Source organism: Pleurodeles waltl, chromosome 1_1 (assembly GCF_031143425.1).
Source record: "Pleurodeles waltl isolate 20211129_DDA chromosome 1_1, aPleWal1.hap1.20221129, whole genome shotgun sequence".
Lineage (NCBI taxonomy): Eukaryota > Metazoa > Chordata > Amphibia > Caudata > Salamandridae > Pleurodeles > Pleurodeles waltl.
Genome location: NC_090436.1, coordinates 995,911,737 through 995,936,839, shown reverse-complemented (window position 1 = coordinate 995,936,839; position 25,103 = coordinate 995,911,737). Strand labels below are relative to the sequence as shown.

General features: G+C 42.6%; 1 protein-coding gene across 2 annotated transcripts in view; it reads left to right on the top strand.

The window, feature by feature from the left end:
• The window catches only part of USO1 (USO1 vesicle transport factor), a 565,160-nt gene that overhangs the window by 189,641 nt on the left and 350,416 nt on the right, over nt 1-25,103 (top strand). For both annotated transcript variants that reach the window (XM_069230285.1, XM_069230286.1), the window contains exon 7: nt 2,682-2,737. In XM_069230285.1, the coding sequence (XP_069086386.1) occupies nt 2,682-2,737 (56 nt within the window). The remainder of the gene's footprint in view (nt 1-2,681; nt 2,738-25,103) is intronic.

Here is a 25,103-nt window from a genome sequence, read left to right as displayed (position 1 = left end):
GAAATAAAAACTTCTTTCAGGGTTGGGAAATAAAGTGGTTGGAGGGAAAGTGAACTTGCACTCGCTCATCAGATTTTCGCATTAGTAAATTTACACATGCATATTTGCTCATGCTTAAATGCAGTTCACAAATATTTTTTAGGAGTACACTTTCCTGGCCTACTAATGCAATTATTGTGAAATCATGACAGCTGCAAAACTGTACTAATGCAAAGGCATATATCATATGTGCACATTTGTGATGTTATTTAAGAATTGGGCCCCTAATTAGGTCTTGAGTTACCCAAGAACTTTTGTTTTTATTAACATTCTCTCTATTTCTATAGACTGGCTTCACATTCTACCCTTTCACGTGGAGCATATTGGCACACAAATAGTTTTGTTCAGTGCCAGAGACTACTGTGACAATGTGTGCTTTTTGAGATGAACAAATATTGTTTTTTGCCAATGTGTATTATAATGGTGAGGGCCTGGCAGTTCCCACAATAAAGTTTTACAAAAAACATGTGAAAAAAACCACCAACACATATTGACAACACCAAAAGGCTGACCAACAGTGTCAGACCTATTGGCTTTGACAACAATCGTTTATTTTCATGTTTGTCGTAATCTTATTAAAACTGGTTGTACTGATTTTTCACTATAAATATTTTTGGGAACACTAGCATACATTAACACATTTTAGTAGATGATGGTTCAAAGAAATGGTACCTACAGTTTCACAGCAGCTTAGCAAAACATTTTCCTAGATGCATTTTATTGTGAATATTGAATTTGACAGCAAAGATGCATCAATTTAGCTTTCAAGCTTCTGCATCTATTTGCATCTAATCAGAGAGCATTCTGGAAGTATTATACGTGGCCTCATATTCACAAACTTTGCAAACATGTATAAACATTTTTATACTGGGACCACAATGGTAGCAGTGTAGTACAAGCTTAAAACATGTCCTTATATCGCTTGCCCTAATGATAAAGGCTTTGCATTGATAAACCATGAATACAAGTTAGAGCAGCATTAATATATGGACACAAATATTACCTTAAATGCATACCGTGTCTTTCCTTGATCCAGTATATTGTACTGTAAACTAGTAGCCAAAGTGGTTGTGCTGCGGGGGGTTGGGCCTACTTGTCCCAATGACAACATAACGATGAAAACATGTTGTCCTTGACCCCAAGCAATATGTCCTGGGAGTGGGGCTATAGGAATTCCAGACCCCTGATGTAAGATTTGTTTTAATTGAATCGATGTGACTTTCTACAAAAATGGCCAGACCATTGATAAATAGTTTGGCCTGCAAGGCAACCACATTTGTAACTAATTTGATCTGCAGGGATGTGATGGCAGATAGCATATTTCCTAGGGTCTTTTTAATTTTTGGAGATTACCACATTTCTATTTATTTAAGCCTTTCACCTACCAACTCAAGCCATTCCTCCAGGAGACAGATTACATTTTCCTCTGGCATCTCACTGCTCTTCTTAATGACGTTGCCCTACTACCTGTTCTTTTGATTTCCTTCTCGGTTGAGTACTGGCCTCTCCTCCACTTCCTTAGTTGCCACCGTCAGAAATGTGCAGAATGTGCATGACTTTGTTTTTGCATTTAGAATTGTTGAATCATTCCTGCCCAAGATGTAGAGTGTGTAGCCTCTTTCTGGTGCCTTGCTATGTGATTTAGTTAAAGGCTCTTGTCCAGGTGGGGGTGCATTTCCATTGTCCGAGAGTCGTAGTACGCATCATCTTTCTTATAGTGTTTGATGGTGGGGGGAGGTTGCATACCATCTTCAAGTGCTGTTTTGAAATGATGCAGTGAACCTCATCAGTTTGTTGAGGTTTCTTACGCCACTAATCAAGAGTATGGGCCTTAGATAGTGTAGGCCTACTTGTCTACTTTTCATGATTCATTTATGAAGTTTCTGCTTGTGATTATGAATGCCATTTTGAAATGGTGTACATATAATATATTTTTACCTTTTTATATGAAATTATGATTTTAGTTTATTTTAATATTTCTTCTTTAATGACCAGTACAAATTGAGTTCAGAATTTTCTCTGCAAAATATTTTTTCTTCAAGTGTGGACATTCTTTGTTATCACCTCCTCCCAAGTCATCCGATGTTTGAAAGCTTTTTTTTCTTTAAGGTGGAAATTGAAACACATAGTAGAAAGCCTTGTTGTTTTACCAGATGTGCTTTGCAATAAAAGTATTGCCTCAACTGGAATGGGAACAGTTACATTTTATCAAATAAACTTAAATGTAGTAGTCTGGATTACTTACAATAATTCAGTTGTCTATTTGCTACTACTGTCACTCTAGTTATATGAGAGGCAGTATATTTCAGTTTTCTTTTCAGATGCATTATTTGTAGGTCCTTTACACTTAATTTGGTTAACAACAATAAAGCAAAGTTCAGTTGGCTGTAAGACTAGGAGTAGAAATTGCAGGTGATTGCCCCAATCATTAAATGTATTCAAAATGATAGTGTTTTAAATTCAAACCTGTTTTTTAGTGTAATCTTTAGAATTAGCATTTATCCTGAATGGCATGAACTCAACTTCAGCAGAAAATTGCCATTACAGTAGTTGTCAAAATTCTATTAGTCTGTATATAATAATCCCTCTCCGGCACTCCTAGGACATTTTGATGTATAATGTTTTTAAATTCTTCTTTCTAGGTGTCTCAAGATTAATGGATTTGTTAGCAGATTCTAGGGAAGTAATTCGTAATGATGTAAGTTGTATGCTGAGTTTTTCTGACATAAAACTTTCAACATGTAATGCAGTATAGTTTTCCATAAAGTACTTGAATGTCTCTATGCATGTTAATTTAATCTTCATGTTTTTTAATAGAATAGATTGTTTTTATGTAAAAACGAAACAACTGAATAAACCCAAACCAAAACAGAATTCTTCATAGGTTAATGTTGTGCTATATCCTTGGGACTTGGAGTGCGTTCACTTGAAGTTGAAAATTGTATTTGGTTGCAGTGACCATGTCTGTAATGTGACTGCTGTAATACTTAGGGTCTGACTTAGATATTGACAGCTGAGTTACTCATCACCGTTGTGACGGATATCCTGTACGGCAAAATCTGAATCTCATGCGATATAATGGTATTTCGATTTTGATGAATAGGATCTCTGACACTGTTGTGACAGAGTAACTTGTCTGCCAATATCTACATCAGGCCCTTAGCCTCCTAATATTCTGCCCACATCAGGACTCTCATCTGGTTATCAATAATTCTGATTTATTGAAAAATTATTTTAAATCCCCACAATACTAGCACACAAATTAAAGCTAAGTTCAAATAAAGACTATAAAAATAAAATCAGACATACTCTTCTTCCCCCACAGAGACCCAATTAACATTTGCAAATACAGTTGCATCTAATGTTGATTTTTTTTTTTACCTCCCCTTTAATAGTGACACCAGATAGAGCGTGATGGACAGGAGAGGCACTCTGCTGTGTTGGTGAAATCTTATGAATTAATTTTATTACTTGATTAATCAGATGCCCTTTCCACAGTGGCTCAGTCTGATTTATGGTAAGAGCCTAGAGTCTGCAAATTACGGGTCTCAGCAAACTTTTTGATCTTGTCATATTTGAGGGTAAATGAGTAACTGGTTCGAGTTTTCCCCCAAAAAGTCTAAAGCACAGCATTGAACCTTTATGTCCATCTGTCATCCACTCTTAAATCAGAAATTAGAATGGAAGGAAACCAAACCTCATCAGTTTTATGCAAACTCTGCTTATGATCAATCAGATTATGGTATGGCTTTAGTGCAGCATAGGTGTTCATTGTACATTTTCTTTTATATTTACTAAATGTTCCCACAGTTTCTTGAAAAGTGTTTACTTGATTATTTTACGTGTTGTTTGAATTTATTGTATGATGTGCTTTATTTTGACAATTCAGCTATCACTAATAGATTTAAAATGTCATTTAAATTCTTTGTCCAAAGACAAACCTGTCTCTCTAGGTTATGGGAGATTTCAGCCCATAATAAAGAATTGAATAGCCGCCCTTTAGCACTTCTTAGTCTATGACAATAATTTATAAATAGCATCTCCAAAGTTTAAGAATTGATAACCAGTCCTCACACCAATCTGAATTTTGACAGAGGACAGCTACATAGCGGAATGAAAATATATTTAAGGCCCTGATTCAATCTTTGCCTGAATGTTAGGCTCTGTATGTCAAGAAAGGAATATATTTAGATCTGAAAACTGTTAAAATAGAAGACGCATATTGACATAGTTCTCTTAACGTCAGTTGGAGAAAAGCTGATTCTAGATTGTGCAAACAGGTGAGTTTTGTGGCCTGTCCTTCGGTCTTGGCGTGCCCTAAGCAGTGGTAAAAGTCTGTGAGCTCAATGCTTACAATCCCAAACTTCCATCTGCATGTACATTTTGATTTGCATTACACTATTTTAATTGTATTATATTTGTTCACTGTTCCCTTTGTATACTAAGCAGGGCTATGTCCAGGGTGACTACCATCTGCATATTGAAGTAGCAGAATTTGTGGTTTCCAGTTATCAGCAGGCAGAACATTTCTATTTCCCTGTATACATTTTCCCATGCCAGCCATGTGTAAATTAAACAGGTGTGTTGCCAGCACGCATCCCTGCTTAAGGCTGTAATTAGTTGTGCTATTTTTTAGTTGCCCTGAAGTTATCACTTACCTTTACACCTGCTCATATGTTGTAATGAAGCAATTGTCTGGCCCTCTAAAAAATGTCCAGAATCACCCATTTGATTATCGTTGACCGCAATAATAGGCAATCCACCCTAGCGAAAGTGGAGTAGTAGTCTATAAAACAAATATAAAGCTTAATTCTGGTACTTTCTGAGCTGTCTTATTTGAGATGGTGAGGTTATTGAGCATCTTGCATCCTTTCCTAAAACCCTCCTCTAGTATATCCGGCGATTTGCCTTCTTCACCCAACCTTCCAGTCCCTCCAAAAGAAGGTTTTCTAACTATTTAGCGTCTGTGTAGATTAGAGCACTTCTTTGAGAATTAATTAGACTAGTTCGGTCTCCTTTAAAATGGCATGTAGGATGATATCTCTCCAGGAGTATGGGATGTGTGATACCTGACAAGATGTGAAAAGAATTGACAGGAGATGTTTTAAAAATATTCCTAGGGATCTCATTTACACTTGCCACTCCTGATAGGTGCATAGGTTTCAGGGTATTTACAATAACTTCTTCAGACTCCACATGCAGGCTGGAATTATTTTTGTGTATAGCTTCCCATCATTGCACATCTGGTGATTTATTTAGAGTACTTGCAAATGATATCCATTTCTCTTTCTCTGATAGGTTTTTCTCATATTGCTTGTCTGCTTTTCCTTATGTTCTCCAGTTAAGCCCCAGAACTCTTCAAATAATTTGTTTGTGCCCATCTAATTATAACTGGCCAATGCCTTAGCCTGTACTCTTGTTTCATAACCCATAATCATTTTGTGGGTTTTCTTAATTTCTTTTAATTCTCTTTTCTTGTGCCTTATTGTTTCATGTAATTTCATCTCTCTGTCCTTGCGCCAACCAGGTGATGCCAGTTCTCCTTTCTAGAGAACATTTTTCGAGTTTTAGATACCTTTCTTTTATAGGGGATGCTATTGTAATGAACCAATCAACATTTTGGGTCTCCTTATCAACTGATAAGATTGTTCACTTGTGTGTCCTATGATATTAGATGCGTAGTTGCTCAGTACCGTCTTTACATTCAAATGTCATATCAAATGTCACAAAGACATTTCGCAGAACTACAATTATTATCATGTTGACATTCAGGACCTGAATTAACATATTTCTAATAAAAATTGATGAACACGGTTTGGTCCTCTGTTCTTGAATGATGTCAGAAGGTATTTATGCAATAAATATGATAATCTTCAGGCTCCGTTCTATGGACAGTTTGAGATCTATTTCTAAAATTTGGATATAGTCTAAGTCGATGTTAATAGCGATAACTTTCAGGTCCTATGAATTGCATGCAACTAAGCCTCTGGATAGCCAACCCCTCCCTGCACGACATTTTGTTTGTCTCTCCCATGAATAATAGCTAGCCAAGTTCATTTTCTCCTTTATCCAGCTTTCTTATACATATTATATCGTTCGATGGCATGTGTAGCTGCAGATACACATGCTTTGCACATCCCGCCATCTAGTGTTGGGCTCGAAGTGTTACAAGTTGTTTTTCTTCGAAGAAGTCTTTTCGAGTCACGAGATCGAGGGACTCCTCCCCTTTCGGCTCCATTGCGCATGGGCGTCGACTCCATCTTAGATTGTTTTCTTTCTGCCATCGGGTTCGGACGTGTTCCTTTTCGCTTCGGTTCGGAAAGTTAGTGAAAAACTCGGAAAATTTGACGGTATTGTTTGTGTTCGGTATCGGGTTAGTTAAAACAGATCGACATCGAATTTTGAAGAGCTCCGGCGGCCCTTTGGGGTTTTCGATTCCCCGGCGGGGCCTGGTCAGGCCGACCGCGTGCGTCTTCAAGGCTAATGGAACGGACCCCATTCCGCTTCTGCCCCGAATGTCACAACAAGTATCCTTATACAGATCAGCATTTGGTCTGTAATTTGTGTTTGTCGCCAGAACACAAAGAGGATACCTGTGAGACCTGTTGAGCATTTCGGTCCAGGAAGACTTTAAGGGACCAAAGAGCAAGAAGACTACAGATGGCGTCGGTGCCGAAAGGACAAAAATACATGGAGGAAGAAGAGGAAGCCTTCTCCATCAAGGGTTCGGACTCGGAAGAGGTCGATCCTGAACAGACGCCGAAAACTGTGAGTAAGACGTCGATGCACAAGACTCACGTAAAGACCAGTAAAGCTCAGGGGACGCCACCGCCAACAGGCCATGGCTTAACCCGAAAAATAGGTGACTGGGCATCGGCACCGAAAAAGGGCATGCATGTGTCGAAGTCATCTGACTCCGGTCGAGATACCGGCACAGAGCACACTCGACCCAGAGACACCGGGTCAGAGCAGACTCGAGCCCGAGATACCGGGTCAGAGCAATCTCGGCACCGAAAAATCAGTATGCCGAAGAGCAAAAAAGTGTCGTCGGAACAGAAAAAGGCAGCCGAAAAGGTTTCGATACCGAAACATCCAGCCTCGGAACCGAAATCAAGTTCCTACACAGGGGAACAAGGCCTGTCCTCACAAATGCAAACACATAGATTTGGACAGGAACTGGAGACAGTGGAGCCAGACTACACCCAAAGAAAGCTCCACACCCAAAAAGAAACAGGGAAGATCAGTACTCTCCCTCCGATTCGAATGAAACGAAAACTTGCCTTCCAAGAGAAAGACAAGCAGCCACAGGCGTAGGTGGCTAAACAAGTAACCCCGCCACCATCTCCACAATGCTCTCCACAACCATCACCGGTAGCCACTCCACCTATGATGCAATCCCCAACTCATACAGGGATGAGTCAGGATGATCCAGACGCGTGGGATCTTTTGATGCGCCAGTGTCCGATAACAGTCCCGACTGTTATCCAGCTAGACCGTCACCACCAGAAGATAGTACAGCCTACGCACAGGTGGTGTCAAGGGCAGTGGCGTTTCATAATGTCAGCCTGCATGCTGAGCCAATTGAAGACTACTTTCTATTTAATACACTGTCGTCCACACACAGCAAGTACCAGAGTCTCCCCATGCTACCTGGAATGCTTAAACACTCCAAACAAGTGTTTGAGGAGCCTGTGAAAGGAAGGGCCATTACTCCAAGGGTGGAGAAAAAATATAAACCGCCACCAACAAACCCCGTGTACATCACACAACAGTTAACACCGGACTCGGTGGTAGTAGGGGCAGCTCGCAAAAGGGCGAACTCACACACTTCAGGAGATGCACCACCTCCAGACAAAGAGTCGTACGTTCGACGCGGCAGGGAAAAGGGTGGCGGCACAGGCAGCAAACCAGTGGCGTATTGCCAACTCACAGGCTTTGTTGGCCACATATGATAGGGCTCATTTGGACGAAATGCAGCACTTTATAGAACATTTGTCCAAGGAGTTCCAAAAGAGAGCACAGCAAGTGGTGGAAGAAGGACAGAGTATCTCGAACAATCAGATACGGTCAGCAATGGATGCAGCAGACACAGCTGCTAGAACTGTAAACACAGCAGTGACAATAAGGAGACATGCATGGCTGTGTACATCAGGATTCAAGCCGGAAATACAACAAGCCGTGCTGAATATGCTATTTAACGGACAGCAGTTGTTTGGGCCGGAGGTGGACACTGCTATCGAAAAACTTAAAAAGGACACTGATACGGCCAAAGCCATGGGCGCACTCTACTCCCCACAGAGCAGAGGCAAATTCCGTAAAACACAGTTTCGAGGGGGGGTTTCGAGGACAAAGCACGGAACCCACAACCTCAGAAACAAGGCCCACTTATCAAAGTCAATATCAGCGGGGAAGATTTCGGGGACAATATAGAGGGGGACAATTCCAAAAAAGTAGAGGGAAGTTCCAAAGTCCCAAGACTCCACAAAACAAGCAGTGATTCGACGTCACAAATCCCCAACACATAACAACTAGGGGGGGAGGGGCGGGGGGGGGGAGACTAACCAAGTTCTACAAACAATGGGAGGAAATAACAACAGACACTTGGGTCCTAGCAATTATCCAGCATGGTTATTGCATAGAATTTCTCAGTTTCCCTCCAAATGTCCCACCGAAAACACACTTTGTCAAAACAACACATGGATCTTCTACAACTGGAGGTCCAAGCGTTGTTACAAAAAGATGCAATAGAACTGGTACCAATTCATCAGAGAGGAACAGGAGTTTACTCGCTGTACTTTCTCATACCCAAAAAGGACAAAACTCTAAGACCTATATTAGATCTCAGAACATTAAATATCTACATCAAATCAGATCACTTTCACATGGTGACATTACAGGACGTAATCCCATTGCTCAAACAACAAGACTACATGACAACACTAGAACTAAAGGATGCATACTTCCATATACCGATACATCCTTCACACAGAAAGTACCTAAGGTTTGTATTCCAAGGGGTACATTACCAATTCAAAGTGTTGCCATTCGGGATAACAACTGCGCCAAGAGTTTTTACAAAATGCCTGGCAGAAGTAGCTGCTCATATCAGAAGGCAGCAAATACATGTGTTCCCGTACCTAGACGATTGGTTAATCAAAACCAACACGCAAGAACGGTGTTCACAACACACAAAGTATGTCATAGAAACCCTCCACAAACTAGGTTTCTCACTCAACTACACAAAGTCACACCTTCAGCCGTGTCAAACACAGCAATACTTAGGGGCGACAATCAACACAAAAAAAGGGATTGCCACTCCGAGTCCACAAAGGGTACCGGCATTTCACAATGTAATACAGGCCATGTATCCAAAACAAAAGATACAAGTCAAGATGGTGATGAAACTACTAGGCATGATGTCCTCATGCATAGCCATTGTCCCAAACGCAAGATTGCACATGCAGCCCTTACAACAGTGCCTAGCATCACAATGGTCACAGACACAGGGTCAACTTCTAGATCTAGTGTTGATAGACAGCCAAACATACACCTCGCCTCAATGGTGGAACAATATAAATTTAAACCAAGGGCTCCTTTCCAAGACCCAGTGCCTCAATACGTAATAACGACAGATGCCTCCATGATAGGGTGGGGGAGCACACCTCAACCAACACAGCATCCAAGGACAATGGGACACTCAGCAGAGACAGTTTCACATAAATCACTTAGAACTACTGGCAGTATTTCTAGCATTGAAAGCATTTCAACCCATAATAAGCCACAAACACATTCTTGTCAAGACAGACAACATGACAACGATGTATTATCTGAACAAACAGAGAGGAACACACTCGACACAGTTGTCTCTCCTGACACAGAGAATATGACATTGGGCGATTCACAACCACATTCGCCTAATAGCACAGTTTATTCCAGGGATTCAGAATCAGTTAGCAGACAATCTCTCTCGGGATCACCAACAGATCCACGAATGGGAGATTCATCCCCAAATACTAAACACTTACTTCCAGAGATGGGGAACACCACAAATAGACCTATTTGCAACAAAAGAAAACACAAAATGCCAAAACTTCGCATCCAGATACCCACAGGATCAGTCTCAGGGCGAGGCGTTATGGATGAGTTGGTCAGGGATATTTGCATACGCTTTTCCCCCTCTCCCACTCCTTCCATATCTGGTAAACAAATTGAGTCAAAACAAACTCAAACTCATACTAATAGCACCAACTTGGGCAAGACAACCTTGGTACACAACACTACTAGACCTCTCAGTAGTGCCTCATGTCAAACTACCAAACAGACCAGATCTGTTAACTCAACACAAACAACAGATCAGACACCCAAATCCAGCATTGCTGAATCTAGCAATTTGGCTCCTGAAGTCTTAGAATTCGGACATCTGGACCTCACACAGGAATGTATGGAGGTCATAAAACAAGCTAGGAAACCAACCACAAGACATTGCTATGCAAATAAGTGGAAAAGATTTGTTTGTTACTGCCATAATAAACAAATACAACCCTTACACGCATCTGCTAAAGACATCGTCAGCTACCTACTGCACTTACAAAAGTCAAAGCTAGCTTTTTCATCCATTAAAATACATCTCACCGCAATTTCAGCTTATCTGCAAATTACACACTCAACATCACTATTTAGGATCCCAGTCATAAAGGCTTTTATGGAGGGTCTGAAGAGAATTATCCCACCAAGGAAGTCACCAGTCCCTTCGTGGAACCTTAACATTGTCTTAACACGGCTCATGGGTCCACCATTTGAACCCATGCACTCATGGGAGATACAATACTTAACATGGAAAATAGCATTTTTAATTGCCATCACATCTCTAAGAAGAGTAAGTGAGATACAAGCATTTACCATACAAGAACCCTTTATACAGATACACAAGCATAAAGTGGTTTTACGAACAAATCCTAAGTTCTTACCAAAAGTCATATCACCGTTCCACTTGAATCAAACAGTAGAACTACCAGTGTTCTTTCCAGAGCCAGATTCTGTAGCTGAAAGAGCACTACATACATTAGACATCAAAAGAGCGTTAATGTACTACATTGACAGAACAAAACAAATTCGAAAAACAAAACAATTGTTCGTTGCTTTCCAAAAACCTCATACAGGGAACCCAATATTCAAACAAGGCATTGCTAGATGGATCTCAAAGCAAAAAGAGAACTGCCTATAACACCAAAGGCACACTCAACTAGAAAGAAAGGTGCTACCATGGCCTTTCTAGGAAACATTCCAATGACTGAAATATGTAAGGCAGCCACATGGTCTACGCCTCATACATTTACCAAGCACTACTTGTGTGGATGTGTTAACAGCAGAACAAGCCACAGTAGGACAAGCAGTACTACGAACTTTGTTTCAAACAACTTCAACTCCTACAGGCTGAACCACCGCTTTTGGGGAGATAACTGCTTACTAGTCTATGCAAAGCATGTGTATCGGCAGCTACACATGCCATCTAATGGAAAATGTCACTTACCCAGTGTACATCTGTTCGTGGCATGAGACGCTGCAGATTCACATGCGCCCGCCCGTCCGCCTCCCCAGGAGCCTGTAGCCGTTTGAAGTTGATCTTGAACATTTGTAAATTTGTAAATATATCGCTTTAAACCACATTATGTACATACATATTTGCTCCATTGCATGGGCACTAGTGCTATAATACACAACTCCTACCTCACCCTCTGCGGGGAAAACAATCTAAGATGGAGTCGACGCCCATGCGCAATGGAGCCGAAAGGGGAGGAGTCCCTCGATCTCGTGACTCGAAAAGACTTCTTCGAAGAAAAACAACTTGTAACACTCCGAGCCCAACACTAGATGGCGGGATGTGCAAAGCATCTGAATCTGCAGCGTCTCATGCCACGAACAGATGTACACTGGGTAAGTGACATTTTCCATATCTTGACAAAGCCAAATTTATTCAGATTCTCCAGTATAGGAGTATCTTTCATAGATTCACATGCTTGAATCATCCCTGTCATCGAGATGGGAGTCCCACGGTATATTCTTAAACAGTAGAAGTTATTAGCATAGCGGGCATATTCCAAAGCAGTGGAAGCTGTTGGGATAGTTTACAGTGGCAAAAGACATTGAATTTAATAGCTTATTCACATCATTTAAACAGAACCAAACTACAGCCAATCAGGCGACGGCACCCTTTAGAACACTCATAGCAGAGACATCTTCCCTCGCATTTTCTACTGCACATCGTGTGAAAGGAAGTCTCCCCGAGCTCTGCTCAGTGTTCTTAAGATTTCTCTACTAGAATACCTTCAGCTGTGTTCCAATGTGTCAGAAGTGCTAAAAAAGGGATTATATTGGCCTTGTGGGACCTGTGGTAATAAGAGGCTGCATTCAGAAGATCCTCACAAAGAATGTATCCACTGCAGTCACCTAGCCCACCAGGTGAAAGATTGGAAAATATGCAAGACTTTCTCTACAAAAACACTCAAAGATAGAGAGGGACATCTTTTGCTTTGGCTCCAAAAGCTTAAAACCAAGACTGTGGGTATATCTGAGGTGAAGTGATAGTTCTGCTACCGCTCACTCAAAATCTAAGAGGGAGAGGTGATACCCTTGGTTACCTCAGACAGAATAAAACCTTGAAAAAGACGCACCACCAGTGGTCTAGAGGCTCCTCTGATGAGGAAAAGACTGGAACTTCAGAAAGCAGATCTGAACCTACTTACCCCTTCTGTTGTAGTGTAACTAAAACAAGCAAAATCCTTCTCCAAGCCAGTTGAAGAGTCAGATGATGATGATGAGGGTGCTTTCGGTACAGCTCACAGTCCACCAGAAACACCAGGTCGACAACAAGGAAAGGGAATAATACTAGTCTGTGTATCAAGGCCAAGAATATGTTGACCAGGCGCATCTACCTAGGGATCAATACCAACATTACCCTTCCTCACAGGATATGGTCCAGGTTCCAGCAACCTCCGTTCAGGATCTGCAAGGTATGGTCCATAAATATTACAGGCTATTTACAGCACCAGCAGGAACACAGTCTTCCACTGAAATGCCAGCTGCTGCACCACACTAACTGCAGCCTTTGTCACCTACTCTGAGAAATATTGCTATGCCTCCTTGAGAGTACCCATCATCTTCTTCATCACCTGAACAAGACAAAGATGAAGGTAAAATTCGTGACACACAGCCTGAAACAAATGAGTGGAACAGATACCTTATTCCAGTGCCTTATCTTCCTGTGCCACAATCAATAGTTTCCTCACCTGAAGATATTGACAGATTCCACACACTTACGGAAAGGGCTGCAATACGTTTTTACTTGCCTATCACAATCAAAAATCTGATTGTTTTCTTTACGACTTTAAAAAACAGGTCAGTAAGGAGTAAGGACAACCTCTTTAATAGATTATGGGCCTGATTTGGAACTCAGCAGACAGGTAACTTCATCACAGCGATGACGGATATCCGCTGAATCTAAGTCCCATTCTATTCTATGGGATTTAGATTTCAGCGGAGGGATATCCGTCACCATTGTGACGGAGTAACCCATCTGCCAAGTTCTAAATCAGGCCCTGTATCTGTGAGGGAAGGACTCAAGACAATGAAGGTGCCAGCTATGGTTACAGCAGTCCTACCACGTACCGACAAAAAATATAAGGCGTCAGAAGGATCACTTGCTTGTTTTAATACAGTATCTGAAACCGGAATCAGTAATTTCAAATGCTGCGCACCGCTGATCGAAAAATCTGTCCACACCAATTGCCACTCCTGACAAATAAGGCAGAAGTCTACGTAATATTGGGAAAAAATTCTCCACTATGTCAGTGATGTCTGTCTGAGCATCTGATTCCCTTGCAATTCTTGACAGATACGATTGGCGGATGTGTTCGAACATCGCCACATACTTGGATTTTTTTTGCCAGAAGGCAAAAAAGTGGAGGCAAGAAAGATTTTGCAGGTGAGAGATAGAGGTCAGCATCTGAAATTGATTGTGCAATGGATATTGCCTCTGTTGGCTTCAGGCAGTTAACAAGAAGGCTAGCTCGAGGCTACAGCATTCCGCCCAAAGATTCAAACAAAGCTCGTGAACATGCCTTGTGATGGCCAGGCTCTACTTGGCAAGCATATCAACGATACACTAATCGCTGTCAAGCCTGACACTGAAACTGGTAGATACCTTGGAACCATCTTCAGTGCTGGAAGACACCCTGTTGTGGAACTCATGGAACATATTCCTTTCGAGGAGGATACCAGTACTATCAATCATACCAAACTCTCCAACAACCCTTTCATCCTGGTTATCAACAGAATCAGCCTTATCGAACACCACCATCAGCGGCTTACTCCAGGCAACAGCCTAGGAGAAAACAAACAGGTTTGGCCACGGACAATAACAGGAAGCAGTGATGAGCTTTTAGTGCCGGTTACATCCTCTGCAAAGCAACATCAAGAGAGAACCAGAATTTCATCTTACAAACCCCAATGGGAAAATATCACAGCGGGCAAATGGGTCTTAGATCTCATCACATACAGACACTGGATTTCACCAAAATTCCACTTTATACACCACCAACACGATCCTTGCCTTCTGATCTCCAACTTCTTTGCAAGGAAGTTTCACCTATGTTAGCCAAGGGTGCCATAGAAAAGGTCCCAACTTCAGAAAGAGGAAAGGGCTTCTGTTCTCATTTTTTCCTGGTCCTCAAGAAATGAGTGGCACCCCATTCTGGATCTTGGGGAAACTCCAAAAATACCTGAAAAAGCAATCTTTTTGTATGATTACACTCCAGGAACATCTCAATCACAGAGATTTCATGACACTTCTCGATCTCCAGGATGCCAGTTTTCATATTCCCATCCACCAAAAGCATCAATTTTCTCAGGTTCAAAGTAGCCTGCACTCAGTACCAATTCAGCGTGTTTCTGTTTGGTCTTAGGTCCACAACCCTGAATATTCACAAAATGTCTAGCTCCGGTAGCATGCTATTCACATCAAAAAGGCCTTTACGTGTTTCCCTATCTAGACAACTGGTTGATAAAGGCGCCGTCCTCTCATCAAGCGTCCATGGCATGGCTACAGCAACTTGTGTTTGGATGTTTCAAACCTTGGGGCTCACAATAAACTATCCAAAATCTCTTCTCTCTCCTTCAACGAGGATCAGTTTTCTAGGGGTAACCTTAGACACACTGCAAGACAAAGTATACTTGTCCATAGACAGGCAAAGATAACTTTCAACGCTAGCCACAGATTGTAGGAAATACCCTCTTTTTGGCATGGTTACCCCCCACTTTTTGCCTGCTGTAATTATGTTTTGACTGTGTTCACTGGGATCCTGCTAACCTTAACTCCAGTGCCAGTGCTCTCTCCCTCTAAATTTGGTTGTCTCCGACTTTGTACACCCCACAATTGGCATACTGGTGCCCCCATGTAAGCCCCTATTATATGATACTCATGGCATTGAGGCACCAGGGATTCTCCATGGGCTGCAGCATGTATTATGCCACCCATGGGAGCCCATGCAAAATGTGTCTGCAGGCCTGCCATTATGAAAATATGCTTGCACTCTTTCAGTACAGGTAACTGCACCAGGTCACTGTAAGTCACCCCTTTGGCAGGCCCTCCTTGCCCAGAGGGCAGGGTGCAAGTACCTGTGTGTGAGGGCACCCCTGCATGAGCAGAGGTGCACCCACGAACTCCAGCTCCATTATTCAGGACTTTGAGTTCGGGAATGCCATTTTACCGGTGTACTTGACATAGTTTACTACCTATGTCGAGCTACATAATGGTAACTCTGAACCTAGGCCTGTTTGGTATCGAACATGTAGGAATCATACCTCAGTACTGTTGCCTGTATTGGTTGTATGATTCCATGCACGCTGAGGGCTCCTTAGAGGACCCCCAGCTTCACTCCTACCAGTTTGCCGAGTTTTCCCTGGCAGCCCATGTAGTGCTTTCCTTTTATCTAGTTTCTAAGCACTAACATAACACAACAGAAATGCACTTCTGAGGTCAAAGAAGACTTTTATTGTTGTTAATTCTTCCCCAACCACAATATTTTATGTATGACGAATTAGTAGCTTTCAAGTCCGCGTTAATCAAACAAAATATATCAGTTTGCAATATACACAGCAGGTTATATTTATAAGATATTGAATGCAAAGCAAAACAAATACTTCACCGTGTGGGAACTATTCACAGCTTCATCTTTCTAAGGTCTGCAAGCTGATGACCCCTGTCAGCCGCGAGAAAGAGAGATTCATCTACCCACACGGGATTGCTGGCAGCTGGCGCCAAGCTCCAGCACGAGGTCCGGCAGATTCGAATCTGACCCTCTGCAGCCTGTTACATTCGTTACAAAGGTGTGCCCCCTCCTCTCAGACCTGGGAAACTGAGCAAGCCTTTTGGAGACTGGCCAGGTCTCCAAGACTACTCCTGTTCCCAAGCTCAATCGAAGAAAACAACACCCATGTACTCTCTCTTATCATGTCTAGTCTACTGTGAGAAAAACATCTTGGTTCTCTGGTGCAAAAACACAGCTTGGAAAAATACAGCTTGGATTCTCAACTGCAAGATCTAACTCCACGTTAAAGGCAATAGGCAGCTAACCTAAATATCAAATGCAATGTCATGTTAAAGGCAATAGGCAGCTAACCTAAATATCAAATGCAATGTCTAGTGTCATGTCAAAGCCAATAGGCAGCTGAGCTGAATACAAAATGCAATGTATAATATCATGTCAAAGCCAATAGGCAGCGGAGCTGAATACAAAATGCAATATATAATATCATGTCAAAGCCAATAGGCAGAATATCTAATAGCATGTCAAAGTCAATAGGCAGCTAAACTGAATACATCATGTCAAAGTCAATAGGAATGCAATGTCAAAGCCAATAGGCGGCTAGACTGGATACAGCATGTCAAAGCCAATAGGCAGAATACAGAATGTAATGGCTAATGCAATGTCAAAGCCCATAGGCGGCTCAACTGAATACAGAAAGTAATGGCTAATGCCATGTCAAAGCCAATAGGCGGCTAAACTGAACAAAACATACCATGTGCTACTGGTGAACATTGAGCAACTAATATGCGCAGTGGTGAAACACAAAGTCATTGGTCAAAACAAAATGTATCAAATGGCAGTACATTCCGCCCTTTGACCAATGAATTTTTGTTTCACATATCTCTTGTTTCAAACAAAAACAAAAAACATCAGCACAGAAAAAAACATTATGATCAAAGCAATCCCTGTAAAGCAATAGAAGTGAATTAACACATTGATTTCATAACCTTTCACATCAGATACATCCACATAGAAAAGACTGGGCAATTTTTATATTCTGAATGAGTCTCTAATTCAACAGTGTTAGCAATTTGATGTGGCATGAGTTCTGCTCATGTAAAGAGGCACGGTCCACCTGAAAGGTTTGCTGGAAGATAAGCAAAAGTCAGAGTTCCATACGAGAAGGGAAAAAAAAAAAAAAACACAGCTTAGTTCCGGTGGAAGAATGCAATCAAACAAGTTGAACTTGAACTGAAGGCGCAGTTTGCGCAAAATGGATCCATGGTGCTGGCACTTTACTCAGCCAGGTTCAGGTTGGGGATTCGGTCCCTTCCCCGACCCCACACGCACACACCGGAAGGGGGACCACACAGCACACTCAGGGACAGTGGCGAAACGTGGTAGGATCTGCAAAAGAAACAAGTATGACTTTTCTTGCAAATAACATTTTTCATTTAAACTGCACCCTTCCTCTTTCTTTCCCTGTTTTATAATCAGCAGGACGTTTTTGGGGCCCTTTGTTATATTCTCTGCAGGTTCTGGAGGGTCACTTGGGGCTTCAGCCCACACATCAGCACTGAGGTTTTTATCTGCTGCGTCACAGCTTCCCTTTTCTTGCACTGTCAGAAGGGCTGGGGCAGACTCATTCCTTACCAAACCTCCATTCACTGCACTTTTGCCAATTTGGGCCATTCTGTCTCCAATTTGTATGAATGAATCAGATTCTTTTCTAGGTATCAGCACAATTTCGATTTTTCCTTGGTAATTTGCAGCAATCACTTTCCCTAAAACCTGATCAATTTGCCATTTCTGTTCTGGTAACTTTCCTCTCCCCAACTGCTCTGTGACTGCTTGCATGACAGATTGCTTTTGTGCATGCTGCACCGTTTTTATCAAATCTAGGGGAATGTACATCTCTCTCATCTCTGCCCACCTGTAAGTGGCCTTTTCTCTCAGCTGTTCACATTTCTGGGGCACCCACTTAGCCATCCCCACTAAGGCAGAATTCTGGGTGAACACTTCTCTCTCTGAATTTTTCTCATTAACATCTGCAAGGTAATTGAACCAGTTAGGTACAAGCCATGTGGCTAAAACATTATCAAAGAACCAAAAATCAGCATAAAAATGACACATCTCACGTAGCTCTTGCTTTAAAATCTGACACACATTATACAACGCTGTTCCTTCTACTGTGCCAGAAAGCAACATTTCAGTCAATGAATCATTAGTAAAACAAACATGCTTTTTATCTTCAGTAGACACGAATTCAAATGGTGCACACAACTTCATTGATAACTCTTTTACCTGTGGTACTCTAGCCCTGTCTTGCAAGTACCAGATCCATTGTATGATTCTAGCTAGGGGCACTATTTTCTTTCCTTGTTCGTGATTTACATGTACATCAGTTTTTCCTTCTTGCACTGCGCAAAAACCTAAAGTCTGCATTATTTCATTTGCCAAATCACAAGCGCGCAGCTGCATATAATTTTTCACAGTGACCATATACAAAAGTGTTAGGATTTCACTCAAATGAGAGCTATTCTTTTTCCAAAAATCAAACAAGCTAATGAAAGTCGGCTCTTGCTCTAAAATCTTTCGTTTTACTTGTGCATTTTGCAACGGTAACTCGTAAATCACATTCTGGTCTCTCGTCCCTGTTATCAGTTAAGGAATGCACTTTGTCTGCCAAAAACCCTGGCTCACACGAAACTCAAAGCAGCTCGGAGCTGTCTTAACCCCCTCATTACTGGAATGGGACAAGAAAGATTCTTCAAAAACAGCCTTTTTATAACTTTCAGTCGGGCTAATTTGCTCACGTAAATTCCTATTTTCATGTTCCAACTTCCTACATTTCTCCTGCATTTCTCTGTAAGCAGATAAAGGTATCCAGACCTTTCTGTCATCATTACTTCCAAAAGACACGTTTTCTACACATGCATTTTCTTCTGTAATTCCCCAAACAGAAAACAATTCACAGTTTTTTTTAGCAGCATCAGGCAGTTTAACAACACATGACATGGTCTGCCGTGCTACTGTGATTCTCCAAACAACAAACAATTCACAGTTTTTCGTAGCACCATCAGGCAGTTTAACAACACATGACATGGTCTGCCGTGCTACTGTGATTCTCCAAACAACAAAAAAACAATTTCTGTAATTCTCCAAACAACAAAAACAATTACACTTTTAAAGTGTGCACTTAGAAATCTACTAACTCGTCAAACCCCTTCTTAATCACCTCTTAATGACCGACACCCCACGACCTCTGGTACCAATTGTAGTGCTTTCCTCTTATCTAGTTTCTAAGCACTAACATAACACAACAGAAATGCACTTCTGAGGTCAAAGAAGACTTTTATTGTTGTTAATTCTTCCCCAACCACAATATTTTATGTATGACGAATTAGTAGCTTTCAAGTCCGCGTTAATCAAACAAAATATATCAGTTTGCAATATACACAGCAGGTTATATTTATAAGATATTGAATGCAAAGCAAAACAAATACTTCACCGTGTGGGAACTATTCACAGCTTCATCTTTCTAAGGTCTGCAAGCTGATGACCCCTGTCAGCCGCGAGAAAGAGAGATTCATCTACCCACACAGGATTGCTGGCAGCTGGCGCCAAGCTCCAGCACGAGGTCCGGCAGATTCGAATCTGACCCTCTGCAGCCTGTTACATTCGTTACAAAGGTGTGCCCCCTCCTCTCAGACCTGGGAAACTGAGCAAGCCTTTTGGAGACTGGCCAGGTCTCCAAGACTACTCCTGTTCCCAAGCTCAATCGAAGAAAACAACACCCATGTACTCTCTCTTATCATGTCTAGTCTACTGTGAGAAAAACATCTTGGTTCTCTGGTGCAAAAACACAGCTTGGAAAAATACAGCTTGGATTCTCAACTGTAAGATCTAACTCCACGTTAAAGGCAATAGGCAGCTAACCTAAATATCAAATGCAATGTCTAGTGTCATGTCAAAGCCAATAGGCAGCTGAGCTGAATACAAAATGCAATGTATAATATCATGTCAAAGCCAATAGGCAGCGGAGCTGAATACAAAATGCAATATATAATATCATGTCAAAGCCAATAGGCAGAATATCTAATAGCATGTCAAAGTCAATAGGCAGCTAAACTGAATACATCATGTCAAAGTCAATAGGAATGCAATGTCAAAGCCAATAGGCGGCTAGACTGGATACAGCATGTCAAAGCCAATAGGCAGAATACAGAATGTAATGGCTAATGCAATGTCAAAGCCCATAGGCGGCTCAACTGAATACAGAAAGTAATGGCTAATGCCATGTCAAAGCCAATAGGCGGCTAAACTGAACAAAACATACCATGTGCTACTGGTGAACATTGAGCAACTAATATGCGCAGTGGTGAAACACAAAGTCATTGGTCAAAACAAAATGTATCAAACGGCAGTACAGCCCATTCTGCTGCCATCCTACAGACAGGTTTATGCCCTCCTGCTGCTTGAGCAGCTCAAGCCCAGGAAGGCAAAACTAAGGATTATCTTTGGGAGAAGGAGGCAACACCCACTCCTTTTGGAAATAGGTGTTACATGGCTTGGGAGGGATAGCCTCCCCAAGCCACTAGTATGTTTTGAAGGGCACATTGGTGCCCTCCTTGCCTAAACCGCTTTGCACCAGCCCTGAGATCCCCGGTCCCTGCTCTGGTGCAAATCTGGACAATGGAAAGGGAAGTTACCATTGCAACCCCTGTCCATCACCACCCCAGGAGTGGTGCCCAGAGCTCCTCCAGGTGGCTAGTTGATTCTGCCATCTTCAGTCCAAGGTGGGCAGAGGCTTCTTTGAGTATCTGAGTGGCCAGGTCAGGCAGGTGACGTCACAGCGCCCTCCTGATAGGGTGAACACCTACTAGGTGACCAGTCCCCCTTTTAGGGCTATACAGGGTCTCCCACTTGGGTGGGTCCTCAGATTCGACGTGCAAGATTCCAGCAGGGCTCCTCTGCAACGTTTACTTTGACTTCCGGCCACTGGAATCTCAACTGGACTTCACAGGACCTACAATCTGCAGCTCCAGTGATGACTTCGCTCTGCAACATTGTTTTTCCGGCTCCATTTAGCAACTGCAACATTTCCACAGCTGTGCATTCTCTGAGGGCGGCAAGTCTTCAGTCTGCACCAAGAAGCAAAAGGAATCTCCCTTGGAGTGAATGAGTCACTCCCCTGAATCCGCAGGCACCAACTGCAACAACGCCGTCCGGCTGCGTGGGTCCTCTTTCCTGCAACTCTGAGTGGATCCTGCAACACAGATGGTGGTCTTGAGTGGTCCTCTTCCTCCCCCTCTACCACCTATCCAACTTTGAAGGTGGTGAGTCTTTGCCTCTCCTTGCAGGACAGTATCCCTGTGCACTGTGACTCTTGCAGCTACCAAGGCTTGTTGGCTCTCCTTCCAAAAGATCGTCGGGCTCCGTGTAGGCCTGGCCTCCAGCACTCTCCTTTGTAACGCATAGTTTCCTGGCTGCTGCTCCAGCGACGTGGGACTCCTTTCCATGTGTGCTGAGTGGACCTTACTGTGACTCCTGTGTCTCCTGCCTGCAAGTTGCCAGTGGGGGTTGCATCCTCGACTTTTGGCTCTCCTCACTGCTGAGGGTCGCCTGGGACTCCCCTCGGGTTGAGTCCCCTCAGACCTTCCTGGTCCCCAGCAGCTCTGCAACTCTTCATCTGCGACTCTTGCGTTTGTCAAGGCTTATTGGTAGTTTTTCCACACCACTGATGGGCTGCAAATCTTCTTCTGATGAGGGACATCGACTGCATCACTTCCGGAACTCTTCTTCTGCTCCTATGCTGCATAGTGTCTCCCGATCTTCACAGTCGACCTGGTCCTGCATCTCCTGAAGGGTGGGTAGTAGCTCCTGCAACAACCGGACCCTCTAAATGGAACTGGACTTGGTCCCCTTCATTTGCAGGTCCTCTTCTGTCTGGATCCATCTCCTGTTCCTTCCAATCTTGCTTGGGTCTTGCACAGTCCTCTTACAAAGTTTTTCTGTGGGTTTGGGAAAAACCAGGTCCGTACCTCTACTCTCGTGATTGCTGGGAGGCCCTCCTGTACTTACCTTTTGAGGTTCCTACTTCCCCCAGCTCCCCTCTACGGATTTCACTAGCCTGGACTTTTGCATTCCATTTTTTTAGTCTATTGTTTGGTCTCCCCTTGGGTCACTATTGTGTATTTTTTCACCGCTTTCTGTTGATTTCTATGCCCATTCCTGATTACTAAGGTGTATATAATAGTACGTTTACACACCTGCTAGTAGAGTATTGCCTATATAGTATTTTAGTATTTGAGTCACTAAAATAAAGTACCTTTATTTTTGTATCACTGTGTGGTTCCTTCATGTGTGTAAGTGCTGTGTGACTAAGTGGTATTTGCATAAGCTTTGTATGTTTCCTAGATTAGCCTTGGCTGCTCATCTACAGCTACCTCTAGAGAGCCTGGCTTCCTAGACACTGACTACTCCTCACTAATTGGGGAAACCTGGGCCTGGTACAGGGTAATAACAGCATAGGTGCTCCCCACACACCAGGCCAGCTTCCTACACAGATCTTCTAAAAAGACAACCCGTTTGTTTACCATTTCAAGTCTCTATTGGGCATGATGTCATTGGCCAACTCCTTCTACCAGATGCTCGTCTAAAAATGAGACTATAGAAGAAATGGATGTGCAATAGCGCCAACTGGGAGGCTCATTTGATGACATTATACAGATTATTCCAGTAATGAAAAACGTTGTCCCTTGGTAGATAAACGAGGGAAATCTCATTGACTCTGATCTTCCTCTCCCCAATTACAGAGTACGTCATAACGTGTGTTTTTCTGGAAGGTTGGGGAGCTTACTTGCAGGATCTGCAAATACAAGGAAAGTGGAGTCTGCTACAAGCTAAACATCATATCAACTTTCTGGAGCTTGGAACAATTTCACTGGTAAATATACATGGATCATTGGTGTTGATCAGAACATACAACACAACCAGCATGCATTCGCAACAAGCACGAAGGTACGAGATCCCAGGCCCTTTCATAGGAAGCACAAGCCGTCTGGAAAAGTGGAAAAATATTAGGGTCCAACAATTGCTTTTGGGCTCCAATTCTTCCAGCAACGGAGCACCAAAGAACTGCACCATGTGATCATGGCACAGCTGGGCTGGTGGTAGTAGCTCCATTACTCCGCTTAGCTAAGAAGGTACAACCACTGCATATTAGGAACAGCAGCAGCAGTATTCTGCCAATCAGTGCCAAAGCAGCCAAACACATGTGGAAGAGTGAATTGATAGCTAATAGAATGACTCCGACCACAGTCTGGAAGATGGAAACAAATCAGGGTACTACAGCCTTAAAGAAGTGTCAAATCCCCGTGGTGCTTGAGGCGTTAAAAATTCTGGAAACCAGCTCTCCAAAGTGCTTGGGGAAGTTGGTATTTAATAGGGATTGTATCTCTGCTGATGATCTTGCTATCTGGAGCGCATACTTCCCTGGCTGATGTCAACGCCACTTGTTTGTGGAACAGTACCACCTTTAGTCTGCACAGCTTGTCATGTTACATTAGTAGTATCAATGTGAGGACACATTTCTGCTTCTCTTGTGTGTGTGTGTGTGTGTGTGTGTGTGTGTGTGTGTGTGGGGGGGGGGGTGCAGCATGTTAAAATCTTAAAGACTGAAATTGCTTAGGCAGTTCCTGGTCTCATACCGCAACAGGTCTGTTCATTCAGGACCACATAACTTCAATTCGAGAGTATATGAACTGCTGGGCGAACCAAAGGGACAGGAGTACCCTTCAGAAAACAAGACAAGTTTGCAACCCCCGCTTTGCAGAGGCCATGAAGGGACACCTGTTCGCAAATCATTGAATGATTAACTGTAGTCTTGCATTTGCTTCCTCTGAAAAAGACCTCTGTGTCGTCATTTGGACATTTGACCTCAAAAGGCGACTCCCACTCTTCTTTAATGTGGTTATCTCCTAGCCGCTTGTATCTGCTCACAGCAAGATGTTTCAAGTATTTCGTGAAACAAAAAGTGGAAATGGGCAGATTTATAATGCCATGTACGAGCCATACTGTTGATGGACTTTCTGCAGCCGTGAAAGGCAGCTTTTCCAAGCATGGTGTAACTTGCTTCTTTTTTAGCCATTATCTGTTGTTCCCTAGGTAAAAGCAGCAAACAAGTCACTACTGTTAATGTATTTCCATGGAACGTGGCAGTTTTTCAGAATCTGTAACGTCCAACATAAGTGCATGATGGAATGCAGCTGATTTTGTCCATGGTGTAGAAGGGACATGTCATTCTGAATTATGTAATTCACAGATTACACTGGTATTTAGGGTGTATATTCTGTTGGACAGAGGTTTCATGCCATTATTGACAACAGCTAAAGCCTTTTCCAAATTTTCCTTAATCTATTTGCCTTAAACGTGCAGCCGATTCCATTTGCGTAAGCTTCCATATCTCATTGTATATGGCGTACAAGAATCTCTTAGAGCAGGGCTTTCTGGGACCTAGCAATAAATCCTCCAAGTCCATTTCCTCTGAAATGAGATTAAGATGCTCTTTAACTGCTGCTAAGGTGTTAGTCTGTAACCATTGTTAGCAGTTTACCCACACTGTATGTGGTAACTGTACCTGAGTGTTGACCTGAGACAAAGCAAGGGTCCGGCCGGCTAATCTTGAAACCCCCAGAGGAATTAGCATAACGCACCTGACACCATTTGTGTCTATTGGCCACTACCCGCCGGGACTGG